The sequence below is a fragment of the Danio aesculapii genome, chromosome 12 (genome assembly GCF_903798145.1).
Source record: "Danio aesculapii chromosome 12, fDanAes4.1, whole genome shotgun sequence".
NCBI lineage: Eukaryota > Metazoa > Chordata > Actinopteri > Cypriniformes > Danionidae > Danio > Danio aesculapii.
This window is the reverse complement of record NC_079446.1, coordinates 48,521,143-48,542,158: the sequence shown is the minus strand read 5'-3', so window position 1 is coordinate 48,542,158 and position 21,016 is coordinate 48,521,143. Positions and strand designations below refer to the sequence as shown.

The window sequence follows — 21,016 nt, the reverse complement described above, 5'->3', positions numbered from 1 at the left end:
GGATATTTTCTTGGCACACTTTGGGTCCATTAGTACCAATTGAGCATCGTGTCAACACCACAGCCTACCTGAGTATTGTTGCTGACCATGTCCATCCCTTTATGAGCACAGTGTCTCCATCTTCTGATGGCTACTTCCAGCAGGATAACACACCATGTCATAAAGCGTGAATCATCTCAGACTGGTTTCTTGAACATGACAATGAGTTCACTGTACTCAAATGGCCTCAACAGTCACCAGTTCTCAATCCAATAGAGCACCTTTGGGATGTGGTGGAACGGGAGATTGGCATCATGGATGTGCAGCCGACAAATCTGCTGCAACTGCGTGATGCTATCATGTCAATATGGAGCAAAATCTCTGAGGAATATTTCCAGTATCTTGCTGAATCTATGCCACCAAAGATTTAGGCAGTTCTGAAGGCAAAAGGGGTTCAACCCGGCACTAGTAAGGTGTACCTTATAAAGTGGCCGGTGAGTGTATATCGTTTCAATAAAAAAAATATACATCATTCATTAAATGATCACAGTGTTTCAGCTGACTGAAAATAATTTATTAACAGAAATAAAACGTCATCTGATGTAAGCACACACACTTGATTCATTAAACATTCAATCAATGTTCATTAAACATCATTTAAACCCTCATAACGTTGATCAAACATTCATCAAACGTTCATTAAACATTGTACAGAAAACGCAAACAAACAAAGCGAATCCTCAATTCACAGTTCATCCTGAATCCTCCTTGATAAATGCTCTTCTCTTAATGCTTCGCGTCTACATTAGGAAATAAACAGCAGAATCAGGTTCAGTTTTGACCGAGTCTAGTTTTACAACATTACTGACTGCTGTTAAAGTGCTCATTACATCAAGTAAAACTCCCCTCTAATCAACTCCACACATCAAAATGTGAGACTTAAATATGTCTTTTAAACACGCACACAAGCAGCAGCTGCACAAATGAAGCTGCTCAATATTCACTCTGACGTGACCTGCATTATTCACCATCTGCATAAAAGAACCCGCAAACCTCATCAATTCTTCATGTAACCTCGTCAGAATGAAAACAGACCTTCATCCAGGACTGCTAAGTCCCAAATCGACTACTACGACGTCCTGATAGCATGCATTATTTTATTTGATTAAGTATATACTTTTGAGTTTGTAACAGAAAAGTGTGCAAGTGATTGTTCCTAGAAGGGATACAGCTGTGTACGGAAGTTAATGAGATTTATTTATATTATTTATTAAATTTGCCATTAATTAGCATTTTATAAACATCTACCCCTTTAAATATTAATTATTGTTATACAGTGTCACAAAAATTATGCTATAATAATGTATGTATCGGTGGCGCAGTGGTTAGCACTGTTGCCTCACAGCAGGAAGGTTGCTGGTTCGAGTCCCGGCTCGGCCAGTTGGCATTTCTGTGTGGTGTTTGCATGCTCTCCTCCGTGTTAGAGTGGGTTTCCTCCGGGTGCTCCGGTTTACCCCACAGTCAAAACACATGCACTATAGGTGAATTGAATACACTAAATTGGCCGTAGTGTATGAGTGTGTATGGGTGTTTCCCAGTACTGGGTTGTGGGTGAAAGGGCATCCGCTGTGTAAAACATATGCTAAAATAGTTGGCGGTTCATTCCGCTGAGGCGACCCCTGATAAATAAGGGATTAAGCTGAAGGAAAATTAATATATGAATAAATGATGCAAGTATCCACAGCTGTATCCCATTTAGACTTAATCTGTGCAAGCTTTGGGACATACTAGCTCCTCATTAATGAACTGTTCTGTTGCTTAGTTACGAGCTCTGTCAATCATCTGGTCACATCATCCACATCTTTTTCATATTCAATGTCCTAATGTATTACATTAGAGATGTAGGACAATCTCAAATTTGCATAATTATGCATTCAGAAGTTGTTGGAGATTAAATATAACGATAAAATAAATTAATTTTAGAAGATCAGATATCAATAATTAACAATCAATCAAACACCTTTACCAAAAGCTCTCTCCAATTAACCATCAGTCTTGAGTAATCGTCCATGTTTGTAGTTTTTCAACACTTTTGACCTGTGTTTGTAGTTCTAATCAAATTCAGAAGTTCAGAAGTTGTTGGAGATTAAATATAATATTCAAATAAATACATTTTAGAAGATCAGATATTATTAATTAAGAAATTAAACATCTTTACTAAAGACTCTCTTCACTTAACCATCAGTCTTTTGTAATCAGCCATGTTTGTAGTTTTTCAACACTTTTGACCTGTGTTTGTAGTTCTAATCAAATTCAGAAGTTCAGAAGTTGTTGGAGATTAAATATAATATTAAAATAAATAAATTTTAGAAGATCAGATATTATTAATTAAGAAATTAAACATCTTTACTAATCACTTAACCATCAGTCTTGTGGAATCAGCCATGTTTGTAGTTTTTCAACACTTTTGACCTGTGTTTGTAGTTCTAATCGAATACATGTCCAACATCAAATGTACTATAGTTAATATTAGCCTATAAGAGTGTGCACTTATAATAATAATCATCATAACTTTGGCATATTCTTATCACCATACTATAATTAGGGACACACTAATTACATTTTTGAATACTATTTAGGATGGATAGTATGTGAATTGGGACTCAGCACAGTACTTTGGAATCTCACGTTCAGCTAAGAATGACAGACAAACAGGACGAATGAGCTTCAGAAAGCGCTAGAAGTAGGATCAGTGTAACAGCGGCACTACGTGTGATAAAAGAAGCCTAACAGCAGCTGACATCTTCAGTCAGAGTCTTCAGAAGGAGAGGATTGTCCTGCTGATGATCTCCACGCACTCCCTGACCTCCGGCTCGCTGATGGTGAGGGGCGGGGCCAGTCTGATGATGTCACCGTGAGTGGGTTTGGCCAGCAGGCCGTTGTCGCGGAGACGCAGACACACCTGCCAGGCGTCATAGTCTGAACAGAAGATTATGGGATTATTATTTCTCACGCGCTCAGAAAGGGCTGAGCCGCACCTGTAAATACAGCTCGGATTATCAGCCCGCCTGCATGTTTAAAAACCACAAAGGTGTAAAATGAAATAGTTAAGTGAGAAATTATTCATTCATTCATCCATTCATTCATTCATCCATCCATCCATTCACCCATTCATTCATTCATTCATTCATCCATTCATTCACCCATTCATTCATTCACCCATTCATCCACCCATTCATTCATTCATTCATTGATCCATCCATTAATTCACCCATTCATCCATTCATTCACCCATTCATTCATTCACCCATTTATTCATTCATCCATCCATTCACCCATCCATCCATTCACCCATTCATTCATTCATCCATTCATTCACCCATTCATTCACCCATTCATTCATTCACCCATTCATTCATTCACCTATTCATTCATCCATCCATCCATTCATCCACCCATTCATTCATTCGTTCATCCATTCATTCATTCACCCATTCATTCATCCATTCACCTATTCATTCATTCATCCATTCATTCACCCATCCATTCATTCACCCATTCATTCATTCATTCATCCATTCATTCACCCATTCATTCATCCATTCACCCAATTATTCATTCATCCATTCACCCATTCATTCATTCATTCATTCATTCATTTGTTCACCCATTTATTCATCCATGTTGCTGTAATGCAGGGGTGCTCAACCCTGTTCCTGGAGATCGACCTTCCTGCAGATTTCAGTTGCAACCCATATCAAACACACCTGCCTGTAATTATCAAGTGCTGTTCAGGTCCAAATAGGGTATATGTCGAATGTCACGTGACCAAACCGGATCGCTGGGTAGAACACTTCCGCTCATCACCAGTTCAAATGTGCCATCGGTTTGTTATTGACAGTAGTGAGTAGTAAGTAGTGTTTTATACATTATATAATAGTGACTATGTGCAACTTTCGAGTTCTAGTCAACCTGGACAGAACACTTTTTCACTCTCCGCTAATATGGCATTGTTTTATACAAGAAGCCTCCAGGAACTACCAAAGTTAAGCATCACAGATGTCCACCGGATATGCTCAGTATCATATAAATGTCCGGCCACCAAATTGGACAAAGGATTTAAATTGTATGCTTCATCATACATAATGGATTATGAAGGTATGTAAGCTAGCGGAATTGAAATGCCACTCTGTTAACTAGCTAAAGCTATAACGTTGGTAAATAATATAATTTTTTCATTTAGATATAATATTTTAATCAATTACTACCAATTATCACCACAAAATCAGTCATTTTTATCAAAAAAATCCGTCTATCTATCTATCTATCTATCTATCTATCTATCTATCTATCTATCTATCTGTCTGTCTGTCTGTCTGTCTGTCTGTCTGTCTGTCTGTCTGTCTGTCTGTCTGTCTGTCTGTCTGTCTGTCTGTCTGTCTGTCTGTCTGTCTGTCTGTCTGTCTGTCTATCTATCTATCTATCTATCTATCTATCTATCTATCTGTCTGTCTGTCTGTCTGTCTGTCTGTCTGTTTATCTATCTATCTATCTATCTATCTATCTATCTATCTGTCTGTTTATTTCTCCGTCCGTCCGTCCATCCATCCATCCATCCATCTGTCCGTCTGTCTATCTATCTATCTGTCCGTCTATCTATCTATCTATCTATCTATCTATCTATCTATCTATCTATCTATCTATCTGTCTGTCTGTCTGTCTGTCTGTCTGTCTGTCTGTCTGTCTGTCTGTCTGTCTATCTATCCGTCTGTTTATCTATCTATCTATCTATCTATCTATCTATCTATCTATCTATCTATCTATCTATCTATCTATCTATCTATCTATCTATCTATCTATCTATCTATCTATCTATCTATCTATCTATCTATCTATCTGTCTGTCTGTCTGTCTATCTATCTGTCTGTTTATCTATCTATCTATCTATCTATCTATCTATCTATCTATCTATCTATCTATCTATCTATCTATCTATCTATCTATCTATCTATCTATCTATCTATCTATCTATCTATCTATCTATCTATCTGTCTGTTTATGTCTCCGTCCGTCCGTCCATCCATCCATCCATCCATCTGTCCGTCTGTCTATCTATCTATCTGTCCGTCTATCTATCTATCTATCTATCTATCTATCTATCTATCTATCTATCTATCTATCTATCTATCTATCTATCTATCTATCTATCTATCTATCTATCTATCTATCTATCTATCTATCTATCTATCTATACATACACTATGTTTTCACCCCCAGGCTTCCATTAATACGCATACGAATGCAGCAAACTGTAAACCCAAGCTTTTGCGGTAAGTTTCGCATTTCACTGCACTGTAAAGTTCAAGCTTGGTGAACTATGCTCTGCGAAATCACGTCATGTGATTGCACGAGATCAATCAGAGATCAAAATGACCTTTCTGTAGAGAAATTGAACATATAGAGCAATCGCTGACTTTATTGATGTATAATCGTCTTGTTTTATCCAGCCCCTTTTCGCATACGACAGCATTTCACATGCTCAAACTCTATAGTCATCGCAGCTTAAGAACGGTTTTGTGCTCTTGAGAGTGTTTATCACTGGCTGGTTTTGCTCTCACAGTGATGTTTTGAACTCAAATAAAGCCTGAACATCCCACACAACACTAGACGACTGACTGTAAATTCATTGTCTGCAGCCAGTATTTGCATATCAACACCAAAGAAATGTTATTTAGAGCAAAAACAATCACTCAGAGTGGAAAAAGTTGATCTGACTAAAATATTTCTACGGACACTAGCTGAAACTAGAGGAGCTAAACATTTGAAACTAGAGGAGCTGCACGGTTTTAACACGGATCCAAACCAAACTCACCTTCAAACAGTGACATTCAATAAAAAAAAGGTTTCAATGTACTAGAGCTATACCAGCATTCTACACTACTCTCCTGCCTGCCTGAATTGCTGGAATGTTCCACAGTTTTAACTATTATTTCTCAACTATATTAAGCTGCTTTGACACAATCTACATCTTAAAAGTGCTATAGAAACTAAGGTGACTTTAATAGAATTGAAATTCAGTGTTTGTGTGTGTGTGTGTGTGTGTGTGTGTGTGTGTGTTTTGGTGGTTTAGTGTTGCTCTGCTGCTGACCTTTAGTCTCTTTGATAATGATGGCGTTCAGAAGGCCTTTTCCTCGGACGCCGCTCACGATCTCTCGGGGCAGTTTGTTGAGTTCGGTTCTCAGGATCTGCCCCATACGCTCAGCATTCGCAGCCAGATTCTCCTCCTCCAGAACCTGAACACATCCACAGCACAGTGCTTTACACAACATACACACACACACACTTGTGTATCTTACTCCACACACACTCACACACATACAGCTATAATTATGGGGACTTTCCATAGCTGTAATGATGTTTCTGTACAGATTGCATTATCAGAATCAAGGCGCGTTTATTTCTATAGGGCAGGTGTGATGTGCTCTGATTTTCTGGTTCTGGTCAAAATCCTGGCAGCAGCGCTCGGGATGAGCTGCAACTGTCTGACTGTCTTCATGGGAAGGCCAGTGAGGAGTGCATTACAGTAATCCACTCTGCTGCTGATAAAAGCATCAACAAGTTTCTCTAAGTCTTCACTGGAAACAAAGCATCTAATTCCTGCAATGTTTTTGATATGATAGTATGCTGATTTAGTTACTGCTATGGTATGACTACTGAATCAGAAAGAGCTTTATTGCCACACTCTTTTTAACAGGAGCTTCCAGTACAGAGAGTACAAAACGTACAAACATTGCAACAAAGTACAAACATATTGCAGACATCAACAGAAAAAAAACATGAATGTTTCAGATTCTGTCCTCTTTCCACAACCCTACTCTAACCTCAACCTTCACACAAAACAATCTGCACTTTCAAATTCTCCAAATAATCCATTCTGTGTGATTTATGAGCTGTTTTTCTCATGGAGTCCAAAAAATTTATATATGTCTGCACAAGGTCAAAATTGACTGGTATTTTTATACTTGTGGGGACACTTTGGTCCCCATAACGTCAGAAATACAAGGCGCACACACACCTCTAGAGCAGCGATGGCGACACGGCAGGCCAGAGGGTTTCCTCCATATGTGGATCCGTGTTCTCCGGGTTTGATGGTCAGCATCACTTCATCATCACACAGAACTGCAGACACCTGATACACACACACGCACACACACACACATCTGCTGCGTAAAACATATGCTGGATAAGTTGGCGGTTCATTCAGCTGTGGCGACCCCAGATTAATAAAGGGACTAAGCCGAAAAGAAAATGAATGAATGAATAATATGTCAAAGTTAAGTAAGTTTTTCATTAAAACAAGTAAAGTAATCTTCCAATGGGGTGAGCAGAATAATCATGTTTTTGCTTTGAAATAAGATCAAGTTAAGTGAATTCGAGCTTAAATGTCATCACAATACACATGGACAGACAGAGGAACAAAATGTCATGTCGCGCAGGACACTGGTGCTACATAAATTAATCAGAAATACAAACACAACACTGGGCATAAGAGACATTTAAAAAAACCTACGCATAACTAATATATACTATAATACACTTAACTATACACGTAATACTCAACTATAGACATAAGACACTTAACTATACACATAAGACTCAACTATAGACATAAGACACTTACCTATACACATAAGACTCAACTATAGACATAAGACACTTAACTACACATAAGACTCAACTATAGACATAATACACTTAACTACACATAAGACTCAACTATAGACATAAGACACTTAACTATACACGTAAGACTCAACTATAGACATAAGACACTTAACTATACACATAAGACTCAACTATAGACATAATACACTTAACTACACATAAGACTCAACTATAGACATAAGACACTTAACCATACACATAAGACTCAACTATAGACATAAGACACTTAACTATACACATAAGACTCAACTATAGACATAAGACACTTAACTATACACATAAGACTCAACTATAGACATAAGACACTTAACTATACACATAAGACTCAACTATAGACATAAGACACTTAACTATACACATAAGACTCAACTATAGACATAAGACACTTAACTATACACATAAGACTCAACTATAGACATAAGACACTTAACTATACACATAAGACTCAACTATAGACATAAGACACTTAACTATACACATAAGACTCAACTATAGACTTAAGACACTTAACTATACACATAAGACTCAACTATAGACTTAAGACACTTAACTATACACATAAGACTCAACTATAGACATAAGACACTTAACTATACACATATAACTCAACTATAAACATAAGAGACTTAACTATACACATAAGACTCAACTATAGACATAAGACACTTAACTATACACATAAGACATGCTACACAGGTACTTTTACATGAGACTGAACAATGTTGTGCAGGATATTGTGCAAGAGAGGTATTATTTTGCTTACCCTATTGGTAGATTATTGACAGTTTTTGTTTGTGTGTGTGTGTGTGTGTGTGTGTGTGTGACTTACAGGATACACTCCTCCTGACAGAGCTTTACCCAGAATCACCAAATCAGGCCGCACAGCCTCATGGTCCACAGCCAGTCGGCGGCCGGTGCGACATAAACCCGTCTGAACCTCATCAGCAATGAACAGAACCTGCAGAGCAAACATCACACTGACATCAGCAAACAAACACCGAACAGCGAGTTCTGTCAGAACAACGAGTGTGTGTGTTTTGTAACATATCAGTTCTCCAAAATGTGTATAATAACATGAGTATGACAGTTATTAAAATCAGAAGGTGAATTATGAGGACAATGTGTGTGTGTCTGCTTTTTGTAACATATCAGGACTTCAAAAAATGTGTATAATGACATGGGTATGTCACAAGTATTTCAGGGAGATGGTGAATTCTGTGGTTGCTTATTATTGCTAAAAGGATTATAAATTATACAGAATAAGGGGTTTTCAGAATATAAAATTGCAGACAGTTTAGGTTGAGTTCAGAATTAAATATGTACCATTAGAAGCTGTTTATATTCACACACTGCTGCCACACAACTGTGTTTAAACCCCTTATAAAGTGATTTTTTGCATATTAGGTCCCCTTAAATGATTAATATTATCACTAATAATATTGATTACTATTAAAATAAGACTTATATTATTAGAAAGTAAAATTGCAAACATATTGGCTTGGGTTTAAGAATAGAGATGGGGAGTGCAATAGAAAATACAGCCTATGGAATGTCCCCACTATACACAAAAAGAAGTGTTTGTGTGTCTGTGAGAGTGAGAGAGACGTCGAGATTATTATAAATGAATCATTGTAAATATACTGATTATTAGGGGTGTGATGAGATGTCTACTTCACAAGATGAGACGAGAATGAGATGAGATTTTTACACTATTTTAAGAAATCCTCAATGATGAAATATATGAATAAAAATTAGTTTTTTTATTCAACTGAAAAAGGGTTACTGTTAAATGTTTGCTAGTAGCCTATGTGAATGGAAAATAATCTTTTTATATATATATTTAAATATTAGCAAAATATTTGCCAATATATGAATGGAAAATAGATTTTTATTTTTAACTAGAAAAAAAATAATAATCACAAAATAGTAGAAACAAATGCCACGTGCACCGCTGATAGATTAAATGGCGGATTAAACAGAACCTCTCGTGCTTAAAATGTGTAGATGTGGCAAACAGTTACCTGAAAATTCCCTCCCACAGACTTTACAGTGAATGCTTTAGTTATTTTCATAGCCACTGGAAGTCTTTTATCCACTCTTGGAAAAGTGTCGATGGTGGATTAACATTCACCACATGATCAGTGATCAGATGTGCCATTATTTGTAGCTTTAGGTGGTTTCTAAAACTAAATCGGTCAGTGTTGTTTTCATTCTCATCTTCAGCGCTTTACATTTTCAAGGTTGTAGCTCCTGTCATCTGAAGACAGAATGTGTTGACTGAGTGATTGACAGCTGATTTTAACCAATCCATTCACGTTCAGTTCTAGAGCAGTGGGCCAATAGGAAGAGTGCGAAGGCGGGGCAAGCAGGCTTTGTTGACTGCAGCAAGTTGACATGACAACAGCTTTAAACAGTTCCTGAGCGCACATTTTGCAGTGAAAACCGGTCACACGCAACAATTTTATACACACAAATGCTCCCAAATATATTTTGAGGTCGCATAGATAAAATTTCGGGTGACGGTCGCGATTTCAAGCCCTGCCTGCACTTCAATATTGCGACTAGAATAGGAATACTCCACGTCTTAATTCCATTTGTGTTTACGACGCTTATGACTTTCAGCATATCTGAAGTGCTATTCAAATGTGTGAGGCTGCAGTTGTAGCCTATGTTAGACGCAAATCCAATCATGCCTCCAATCTTCAATGCTAATTTCACCCTCACGCTCCTTCATAACATCACATCTCACGAGAAAACTTTTCACCTCGTCATGAGATCTTGTCACACCCCTACTGATTGTTATCATTTATTATTACCGTTTTATCTATAAATGTTGATTGCTAAATGTAGTTTATTCTAAAATATTATCATCATTTTTTTTTCATTAGTATATATTTTTTTATTGTATATTTTTTATTTTTATTTTTCAAAAGTTACAATACAGAACATCAAAACTAAGCAACAAACAAACTAAAGTAAAACACACACAGTATATAAAATAAAAGAAATAAGTCAAATAAAAATAAATAAATAAAAAGGGAGGAGATACAGTATAAACCAGTGGAAAAAAAACTATGTTGTCAAATCAAATTATGTGGTGCTGTTTTAATATAATTCAAAAATGGACTCCAAATCTTTTTAAATAATTCCCCCTTTCCTCTCAAAGAGTATGTGATCGTCTCCAATGGTATACAGTTGCAAACTTCTGAGATCAACAGTCCAATCGGTACATCACTGTCTGTTTTCCATTTCAAAGCAATGCATTTTTTAGCTATTGTCAGCAACATTTCTGTAAGTTTAATAGCATGATTATGCTGGAGATTAGAGTTTGTATAATTGCCCAATAAACATATCTCTGGATGCAATGGAAAATCAATTCCATGAATCTGTGATATGATATTGCACACTTGTACCCACAACACTTTCACTTTAGGGCACAGCCATGTAGAATGCTAACATGTACCTTCTTCTATACCCCATCTGAAGCAGAGGGGAGAAATGCTGTTCATTTGTATTTTTATTTAATTATTTTTATTTTATATTCTTTTTTACTGCTACCCCCTTTTACTGTGTTTACTCTGTTTTTTGTAAATATACGTGTATGTTCTTTGTAATGTAAACTTTATAAAAGCTTTGGCAATACATTCATAACATTCCTCATGCCAATAAAGCAATTATTAAACTGAATTGAATTGAGAGAAAGAGTGTGTGTGTATATGTGTGTGTGCTTACATTGTATTTGGTACAGAGTTCCCGGACTTTCTGCAGGTAACCGGCATCAGGAACGACGACACCCGCTTCACCCTGAATGGGCTCCACCATAAACGCAGCCACATGTGGATCCTGTAGTGCTTTCTGTATAAATCACACACACACACACACACACACACACACACACACACACGCACACACAGGAGAAAGCAGGTTGAATAACACAACAATCTTGTTATGACTAAAATAATAAATATTATTATTAGCTTTTATTATTTTTAGCTTCTTTAATAATAACTGCTTTACGTAATCATATTCCAACCATTTCTTCTCTAAATGATTAGTATTATTACTAAACAGACGCCTTAAAATAGGAAATACTGTAGAAGCACTAATAAAACATGCTTGCTTGTGTGTAAATGAACACAGCGGGTGGATATATTAAAGGATAAGCACAGATCAGATTTGATGCTAACAGTCACACCAAGGTATATAACAACTACAGTTTTATTACATATTAAATACCGCGGCTCTCAGCACCGCTAACACTCAGCACAGCTACCACGCCGACCAATCACAGAGCCTGCGCTGCACGTCATCGCAACATGTAGTTCTATATTTTGAGAGGTGCGCGTGAGCGTCAGCCATGACGAGGGCTATGCGACAGTGTAAAGGCTGCGCCAGAACATACACATGCGCTTGACACAGAAGTATACATCAGCCTTTAGTGTTTATAATCACTTCTCACATGTGTGTGTGTGTGTGTGTGTGCGCATGTGTATGATCTGTACCTCTAGTGCAGGAATGTCATTATACGGCACCAGCTCAAATCCAGGCATAAAGGGCCCAAAACCATCATAACTGCTGGGGTCCGTCGAGCTGGAAATAGCCGCCATCGTACGACCCCAGAAATTCCCCGCTGAAGAAGCAACACACATCACAGATGAGCAGAAACACAAACACAGAACGCACAAACACTCTTGACTTAAGCTTAAAGCTGAAACACACGCACACATACACTCACAACATCGTGCAAACACTTTTAAAGGGATAGTTCACCCAAAAATGAAAGATTGATTAATTTTCTCATCTTCAAATGCAAACCGGTGGTTCCAAAGTTTATATTTCTGTTGGACATAAAAGAAGATGTTTTGTAGAATGTTTTAAAAAGATAACAATTGACTTCCACTGTGAAAAAAGGACTATGGAAGTCAATGGTTACAGGTTTCCAACATTTTTCTAAATATCTTTTGTCCTCAGTTAAGGCTGTCACGATTATGACATTTGTCTGATTATGCTTTTATGTGATTAATTGTCTGACTTGATGCTTTGATGATTGGTTTTCTGTTTTGGGGCTCATCCAGAAATGCAATATATGGAAAAATATAAACATACTCTTTATGTATTAGTATATCCTCTATATAATAGTTAATATATTTACACTTATATGTGCATATTTGTAATTCTAATGACTGTAATTAATATAGTAACAGACATTTTTGCAATATTTTGAAATATGTTGAATGTACACTCACCGGCCACTTTCTAATTTCTAATAACATGGCAGCAGCTCAACGCATTTAGGCATGTAGACATGGTCAAGACGATCAGCTGCAGTTCAAAGCAAGCATCAGAATGGGGAAGAAAGGGGATTTAAGAGACTTTGTATGTGGCATGGTTGTTGGTGCCAGACGGGCTGCTCTGAGTATTTCAGAAACTGCTGATCTACTGGGATTTTCATGCACAACCATCTCTAGGGTTTACAGAGAATGGTCCGACAAAGAGGAAATATCCAGTGAGCGGCAGTTCTGTGGGCGCAAATGCCTTGTTGATGCCAGAGCTCAGAGGAGAATGGCCAGACTGGTTCCAGCTGATAGAAAGGCAACAGTAACAGTAACTGCAGAAGAGCATCTCTGAACACACAACACGTCCAACCTTGAGGCGGATGGGCTACAGCAGCAGAAGACCACACCGGGTGCCGCTCCTGTCAGCTAAGAACAGGAAACTGAGGCTACAATTCACACAGGCTCACCAAAACTGCACAATAGAAGATTGGAGAAACGTTGCCTGGTCTGATGAGTCTCCATTTCTGCTGCCACATTCGGATGGTCGGGTCAGAATTTGGTGTCAACAACATGAAAGCATGGATCCATCCTGCCTTGTATCAGCGGTTCAAGCTGGTGGTGGTGGTGTAATGGTGTGGGGGAGATTTTCTTGCCACACTTTGGGTCCATTAGTACCAATTGAGCATGGTGCCAACGTCACAGCCTACCAGAGTATTGTTGCTGACCATGTCCATCCCTTTATGAGCACAGTGTCTCCATCTTCTGATGGCTACTTCCAGCAGGATAACGCACCATGTCATAAAGCGTGAATCATCTCAGACTGGTTTCTTGAACATGACAATGCGACTGTGTGATGCTATCATGTCAATATGGAGCAAAATCTCTGAGGAATATTTCCGGTAGCTTGTTGAATCTCTGCCATGAAGGATTAAGGCAGTTCTGAAGGCAAAAGGGGTCCAACCCGATACTAGTAAGGTGTACCTAATAAAGTGGCCGGTGAGTGTATGTACACGCACAACATTTTTATATTCGTGAAATCCAAACTTGTACGCTATGTGATTTGCATCTATTGTCTTCTTTCAGATTGACAGATCTGTGGTATGTTTTGTCACGCTTTTAAATATTAAACATTTGGCACACATTATTGAGATTAACTGACTCTAAGTGCTTAATTTGCACCTTTGAATAATAAACAAATTTATTCCATTGTGTAAATGTTAGAAAGATTCAGAACAAACCGGCTGAAAACACAAAATGTCATACAGTACATTTAATACACACCATCAATCAAACACGCACAGACTTGAAACAAATGGAGCCAGAGTACATTACATTTTATATATTTTACATTTCTTTGTCGTTGTTTTATTGCAGTCCACTAACAAACCGAAAAGAATGAGTGATTTACCTGCAAAAACGATCTTGGCTTCATATTTGGGGACGCCCTTGACGCTGTACGCCCACTTTCGGGCCAGTTTACAAGCCGTCTCTCCACCCTCCACACCTGCAACACACACACACACACACACACACACACACACACACAGACAGAGAGGATGAAACAGGAGTATGTGCAGTGAGACTTCAGTGTGTGTGTGTGTGTGTGTGTGTGTGTGTGTGTGTGTGTGTGTGTGTGTGTTCTGAAGCGCACCTGTGTTCATAGGCAGCACTTTGTCGTATCCGAACAGGCCGGTGATGTACTGCTCGTACGCGCCCAGGATGTCGTTGTAAAAGGCTCTGGATGTGAGTGTGAGTCTGGAGGCCTGAGCCGTCAGTGCCGCGATGATCTTGGGGTGGCAGTGACCCTGGTTTACTGCACTGTAGGCGCTCAGAAAGTCAAAGTATCTGCGGCCCTCAACATCCCACATGTGAACCCCTACAACAACAGATGAGGATGATGATGATGATGATGATGAGATGGTGAGGATGATGGCTATATAGTGGCTGACTCGATGAAACACATTTTTCTAGTGTTTAACAGCAGGCGGCGCTCTAGGCTAGTGTTTAACAGCAGGCGGCGCTCTAGGCTAGTGTTTAACAGCAGGCGGCGCTCTAGGCTAGTGTTTAACAGCAGACGGCGCTCTAGGCTAGTGTTTAACAGCAGACGGCGCTCTAGGCTAGTGTTTAACAGCAGATGGCGCGCTAGGCTAGTGTTTAACAGTAAACGGCGCTCTAGGCTAGTGTTTAACAGCAGACGGCGCTCTAGGCTAGTGTTTAACAGCAGACGGCGCTCTAGGCTAGTGTTTAACAAGCAGACGGCGCTCTAGGCTAGTGTTTAAACAGCAGATGGCGCTCTAGGCTAGAGTTTAACAGCAGACAGCACTGTAGGCTAGAGTTTAACAGCAGATGGCGCTCTAGGCTAGAATTTAACAGCAGATGGTGCTCTAGGCTAGTGTTAAACAGCAGACGGCGCTCTAGGCTAGTGTTTAACAGCAGGCGGCGCTCTAGGCTAGTGTTTAACAGCAGATGGCGCTCTAGCCTAGAGTTTAACAACAGATGGCGCTCTAGGCTAGAGTTTAACAACAGATGGTGCTCTAGGCTAGAGTTTAACAACAGATGGCGCTCTAGGCTAGAGTTTAACAACAGATGGCGCTCTAGGCTAGAGTTTAACAACAGATGGTGCTCTAGGCTAGTGTTTAACAGCAGATGGTGCTCTAGGCTAGTGTTTAACAGCAGATGGTGCTCTAGGCTAGAGTTTAACAGCAGATGGTGCTCTAGGCTAGTGTTTAACAGCAGACGGTGCCCTAGGCTAGTGTTTAACAGCAGACGGCGCTCTAGGCTAGTGTTTAACAGCAGACGGCGCTCTAGGCTAGTGTTTAACAGCAGATGGCGCTCTAGGCTAGTGTTTAACAGCAGACGGCGCTCTAGGCTAGTGTTTAACAGCAGATGGCGCTCTAGGCTAGTGTTAAACAGCAGACGGCGCTCTAGGCTAGTGTTTAACAGCAGGTGGCACTCTAGACTAGTGTTTAACAGCAGACGGCCCTCTAAGCTAGTGTTTAACAGCAGACGGCGCTCTAGGCTAGAGTTTAAAAGCAGATGGCGCTCTAGGCTAGTGTTTAACAGCAGTTGGCGCTCTAGGCTAGTGTTAAACAGCAGACGGCGCTCTAGGCTAGTGTTTAACAGCAGGTGGCACTCTAGGCTAGTGTTAAACAGCAGACGGCGCTCTAGGCTAGTGTTTAACAGCAGACGGCGCTCTAGGCTAGAATTTAACAGCAGACGGTGCTCTAGACTAGTGTTTAACAGCAGACGACGCTCTAGGCTAGTGTTTAACAGCAGACGACGCTCTAGGCTAGTGTTTAACAGCAGACGACGCTCTAGGCTAGGGTTTAACAGCAGACGGCGCTCTAGGCTAGAATTTAACAGCAGACGGCGCTCTAGGCTAGAATTTAACAGCAGACGGCGCTCTAGGCTAGAATTTAACAGCAGACGACGCACTATGCGTCTGTGTGTTTGCTCATACCCTCTCCTCTCTCCAGTGCGACGGGCAATGGGTGGTAGTTGTGAGCACCGTATCGATCCTCACGGGCAAACACCTCCTCTGACGTCATCGGACCCTCCAGTATTTTGGCTCTGGAGGCAGCAGAGGAGGACGTGCGCATTCCAGAATGCACTGCGCGGGTCAGGGAGGGCGTCACTCGGCTGACGCTTCTCATCAGACTCTTCATGCTGTTCATGATGACTTGTTGTGTTCACACTAAGACACAGAGGAAAAGAAAACATCACTAACCTGCAGATCTATACATTCAATATAACCTAAAGGGGACCCCTTGTGCAAAAATCACTTTCATAAGGGGTTTGTGTGTCAGCAGTGTGTGAATATCTCCAGCTTCTAATTAATTCTATTATTTATAATCAGACTTGATAAAAACAGTCTGCAGAAACACTTTGATTGACATTCTCCCTTTGTACGTGTCATCAGAGGGGGAAAGCCCCGCCCACTAGTGCCCATCTCTCCCTCATTAGCATAAACAGCAGCCCTGAGTGAGAAGCAGCCGTCTGTTCATTAGCCATTAGAGTGTTTGAGCTGCTGAAGATAATGTCAGCATAGACTAAGAGGATTATAGATGTGGAGTTTTAGATGAAGCACAAATAAACAGCGACAGGAGTCTCCATACACTGACGCATTCTCACACACTGATGCACACATTCTCACTTTTTCACACAGATAACGTCAGTCCTGTTTTGAATCTCCCACTATGCTGATATGTATGCATTTGTAGCTCCGCCCTCTTTTGAAAAGAGCACAATCTCATTTGAATTTAAAGCGACAGGCATCAAAAACGCCACAATTAGAATCAAAGCTGAAAAGGGTTTGCTTCAGAGAGTTATAAAACATTATTTTAATTTTTTATTTATTTATTTTTTAGCCTTTTTTTATTAGATAGGACAGTATTTAGACAGGAAGCGAAGTTGGAGAGAGAGAGGGGGGTAGGGTAGGGAAATGTCCTCGAGCCGGGATTCGAACTCGGGTCGCCCTGACCAAAAGGAATCGCTATTCTCTTTTGAATTGATTACTAGGTTAGACACAATTACACACAAAACATTGAGCTGTAATCATTCATTAGCTCTTGCATTAAACAAAGCTAAAAAAAAAAACAACAACAATGTTCTTAAATGACTGGATGAAGCCTACAGAGCCTTACTTATTTTTATTATGTAGTCGTAAGATGACACGGTGAACAGCAGAGTGACATAAGCATGCAAACGTTTAATTAAATAATAAAGTGCCTAGTACCCAGATGAGCCTGTGATACTAGTTTTGAACCTGGACTTTACATCAACATACCTTGGCTTGGAATGTTGTGATCGACCAATCAGAATCAAGTATTCCAAAAAGCCAGGAGGGCGCGTTACATTATTGTGAACAAGTTCATTTTTAGCATATTCAGAGAGTTTTTGGTTAAAAAGGTTCATTTATATTAAGCTATGTTCATTTATATTGACACAAATCTGTGACCCTTGAATCTTAAAAGAGTCTTCATGACCAGTGTATTTCTCTCTAATATATAACATTAGAGTGAATAATATACTATAAAGTTCGTATAGATGATGAGATGAGCACGTGGCCTTTGGATCATAAGTGTCCATTTGTGGAAATTGTATGATTTGTTAGGAAGTAGGATTGGACCGTGTTGGGCTGAGATACAGCTCTTTGGAAAATCTGGAATCTGAGGCTTCAAAAACAATCTAAATACTGAGAAAAATCACCTTTACATTTGCTCAAATTAAGTTATTGGCAATGCATATTACAAAACAAACATTTAGTTTTAATATATTTACAAAAAATCTTCATGGAAGATGATTTTTATCTAATATTCGAACGATTTCTGGCATAAAATAAATAAGTAAATAATAAAAAAACGATAATTTTTATAATTTCTAATCATTTATTTTCAGCTATTCCCACAAATATACCTGTGCAACTGTGTTATATTTGCTGGTCACAAATATAACTGCATAAAAATGAAGTTTATCAGTCTGAGCTCAAATGTGAATCTTAAAAGAAACTTCATGAGCAGTGTATTTCTCTCTAAATATATTATTAGAGTGAATAATATACTATAAAGTTTTTAAATATATAAGATGAACACGTGTCCTCTGGATCACAAAAGAAATTGTATGCTTTATTAAGAATTAGGATTGCACAACATTGGGCAGAGATACAGCTCTTTAAAAATCTGGAATCTGAGGCTTCAAAAACAATCTAAATATTGAGAAAAATCACCTTTACATTTGCTCAAATTAAGTTAATTATTTAGCAATACATATTACAAAACAAACATTTAGTTTTAATATATTTACAAAAAATCTTCATTAAAGATTATCTTTATCTAATATTCAAACGATTTCTGGCATAATTAAAAAAATAAATAATAAAAAAAAAATAATTTTTATAATTTCTGATCATTTATTTTCAGCTATTCCCACAAATATACCTGTGCAACTGTGTTATATTTGCTGGTCACAAATATAACTGAATAAAAATGAAGTTTATCAGTCTGAGCTCAAATGTGAATCTTAAAAGAGACTTCATAAGCAGTGTATTTCTCTCTTAATATATAATATTAGAGTGAATAATATACTATAATGTTTGTGTGTGTGTGTGTGTGTGTGTGTGTGTGGCCTCCAGTCATAAGTGTCCATTTTGGAAATTGTATGCTTTATTAAGAATTAGGATTGCACAACATTGGGCAGAGATACAGCTCTTTAAAAATCTGGAATCTGAGGCTTCAAAAACAATCTAAATATTGAGAAAAATCACCTTTAAATTTGTTCAAATTAAGTTAATTATTTAGCAATGCATATTACAAAACAAACATTTAGTTTTAATATATCTGCATATATATATATATATATATATATATATATATATATATATATATATATGCGATGAACACGTGGCTTCCGGATCACAAATCCAGTTATAAGTGTCCATTTTTAAAAATTGTATGATTTGTTAGGAAGTAGAATTGGACAGTGTTGGGCTAAGATACAGCTATTTGGAAAATCTGGAATCTGAGGCTTCAAAAACAATCTAAATCTACCTTTAAATTTGTTCAAAATACACATTACAAAGCAAATATTTAGTTTTATTATATTTACAGTAGGAAAAGTAGATTTTTTTCATTGAAGATGATCTTTACCTAATATTCTAATGATTTCTGGCATAAAAAACAATAATATTAAACAAAAAATGTATAATTAACATAAAAAAATGATAATTTTGATCATGTATTTTTGGCTTTTCCCTCAATTATACCTGTTAAACCTTGTTATATTTGCTGGTCACAAATATAACTGCATAAAAATGAAGTTCATCAGTCTGAGCTCTCAGTAAGAGAACATTAGTCTTCATGGCCAGTGTATTTCTCTCTAATATATAATGTTTGAGTGAATAATATACTATAATGTTCGCATATGTGAGATGAACACGTGGCCTCTGGATCTCCAGCGCATGAAAGAAACTGATGAATAGGCAGAAAGCAACAAAAGCAGCAGGTGTTTCTCTTTCAGAGCTTCACAAAGAGGCTGAACCCGCTGTTCACCAACCACTGCAGAGATTACTGCACATCTCAGACGACCAAGTATTCTCATTAATCATTCAACCGATTCCTCGAGTGACACAAAACTTTCCATCTACTGTCACTTATTTATACAGGCGCGGGATCACGTGCTCTGATACTGCCCTGTGATTGGCTAAGCACTTGCTGCCCACAGCACGCCTACATCAGATCGTGCCAAGGGTTAAATAAAGCCTCACGCTGAACAGTCAGACAGCTGTCAAGACAAATTCAACTACTGTAAAAACACAATATAAAGTAAAAGCCTCTATTAAATTTACATGAACCTGTTCTCCATCAATGAACGCACACACATAACGTACATGAGCGCATCATTAGCATATTCGTACAGTAATAAATAAATATTCGCTGTTATATCTGGGTGTGTATGTGTGTGTGAGATATAATCAGCCTGGTGTTGTTCATGTCCACGCCAGCACAAGTGTATTCATGTGTGTTTTACCTGATGCTGGTCGGTGCGGGTCTCTTCTCTTTCTGCCGCTCTAAACGTGCCTCGCGCTGCTCTAAATGGATATGCAAATGAACGCAAACACGTCACTCTGCGTCATGACGCAATGACTCGCAGAGCCGCTAAATGTTTAACTGTTTTCCACAGAAATGTCGATCATTTATGTAAAAACATTTCTCGAATTACTTTATTCCTGTTGTTTTCTTTGAAAGAGGATAGTCAAGTTAATTAATAAGGGTTTGGTGAGGATTGTGACGCATACTGACGAAGGATTGGCCTGAAACGCGTGCTCACTCTCACAGCACCAGAATTACTCATTCACCGCAAGCAAATTATATAACGGGTTATGTAATAAAGTATACTATTATGAGTGTATTAAAATAATGTATAACAGAACATAATAATTAGCGATGTTGGTTTAACTATATTGCCTCAAATTATCTAAAGCAATATCATCTCAAGTCTACCTAAATTAATATTACTCTAAATGTATAATCAGAAGAATA

At 38.3% G+C, this 21,016-nt stretch overlaps 1 protein-coding gene across 1 annotated transcript; it reads right to left on the bottom strand.

The window, feature by feature from the left end:
* Positions 1–531: 531 nt before the first annotated feature.
* On the bottom strand, positions 532–20,546 carry oat (ornithine aminotransferase). Its single transcript, XM_056469286.1, has 10 exons — positions 20,505–20,546; positions 16,441–16,674; positions 14,632–14,856; positions 14,389–14,484; positions 12,207–12,334; positions 11,437–11,559; positions 8,534–8,662; positions 7,055–7,168; positions 6,128–6,272; positions 532–2,958 (listed from the first exon to the last, which is right to left on the bottom strand). Exons 2-10 carry the CDS (start codon positions 16,652–16,654, stop codon positions 2,798–2,800), a joined length of 1,335 nt encoding a protein of 444 aa, XP_056325261.1. The 5' UTR covers positions 16,655–16,674; positions 20,505–20,546; the 3' UTR covers positions 532–2,797.
* Positions 20,547–21,016: the final 470 nt, after the last annotated feature.

Coding starts and splice junctions, on each gene's coding strand:
- oat (XM_056469286.1), bottom strand. CDS start 16,654: ATGAACAGCATGAAGAGTCTGATGAGAAGCGTCAGCCGAGTGACGCCC. Junction 14,857..16,440: donor CGCACTGGAGAGAGGAGAGG/GTATGAGCAAAC, acceptor CTGTTGTTGTAG/GGGTTCACATGTGGGATGTT. Junction 14,485..14,631: donor AGTGCTGCCTATGAACACAG/GTGCGCTTCAGA, acceptor TGTGTGTTGCAG/GTGTGGAGGGTGGAGAGACG.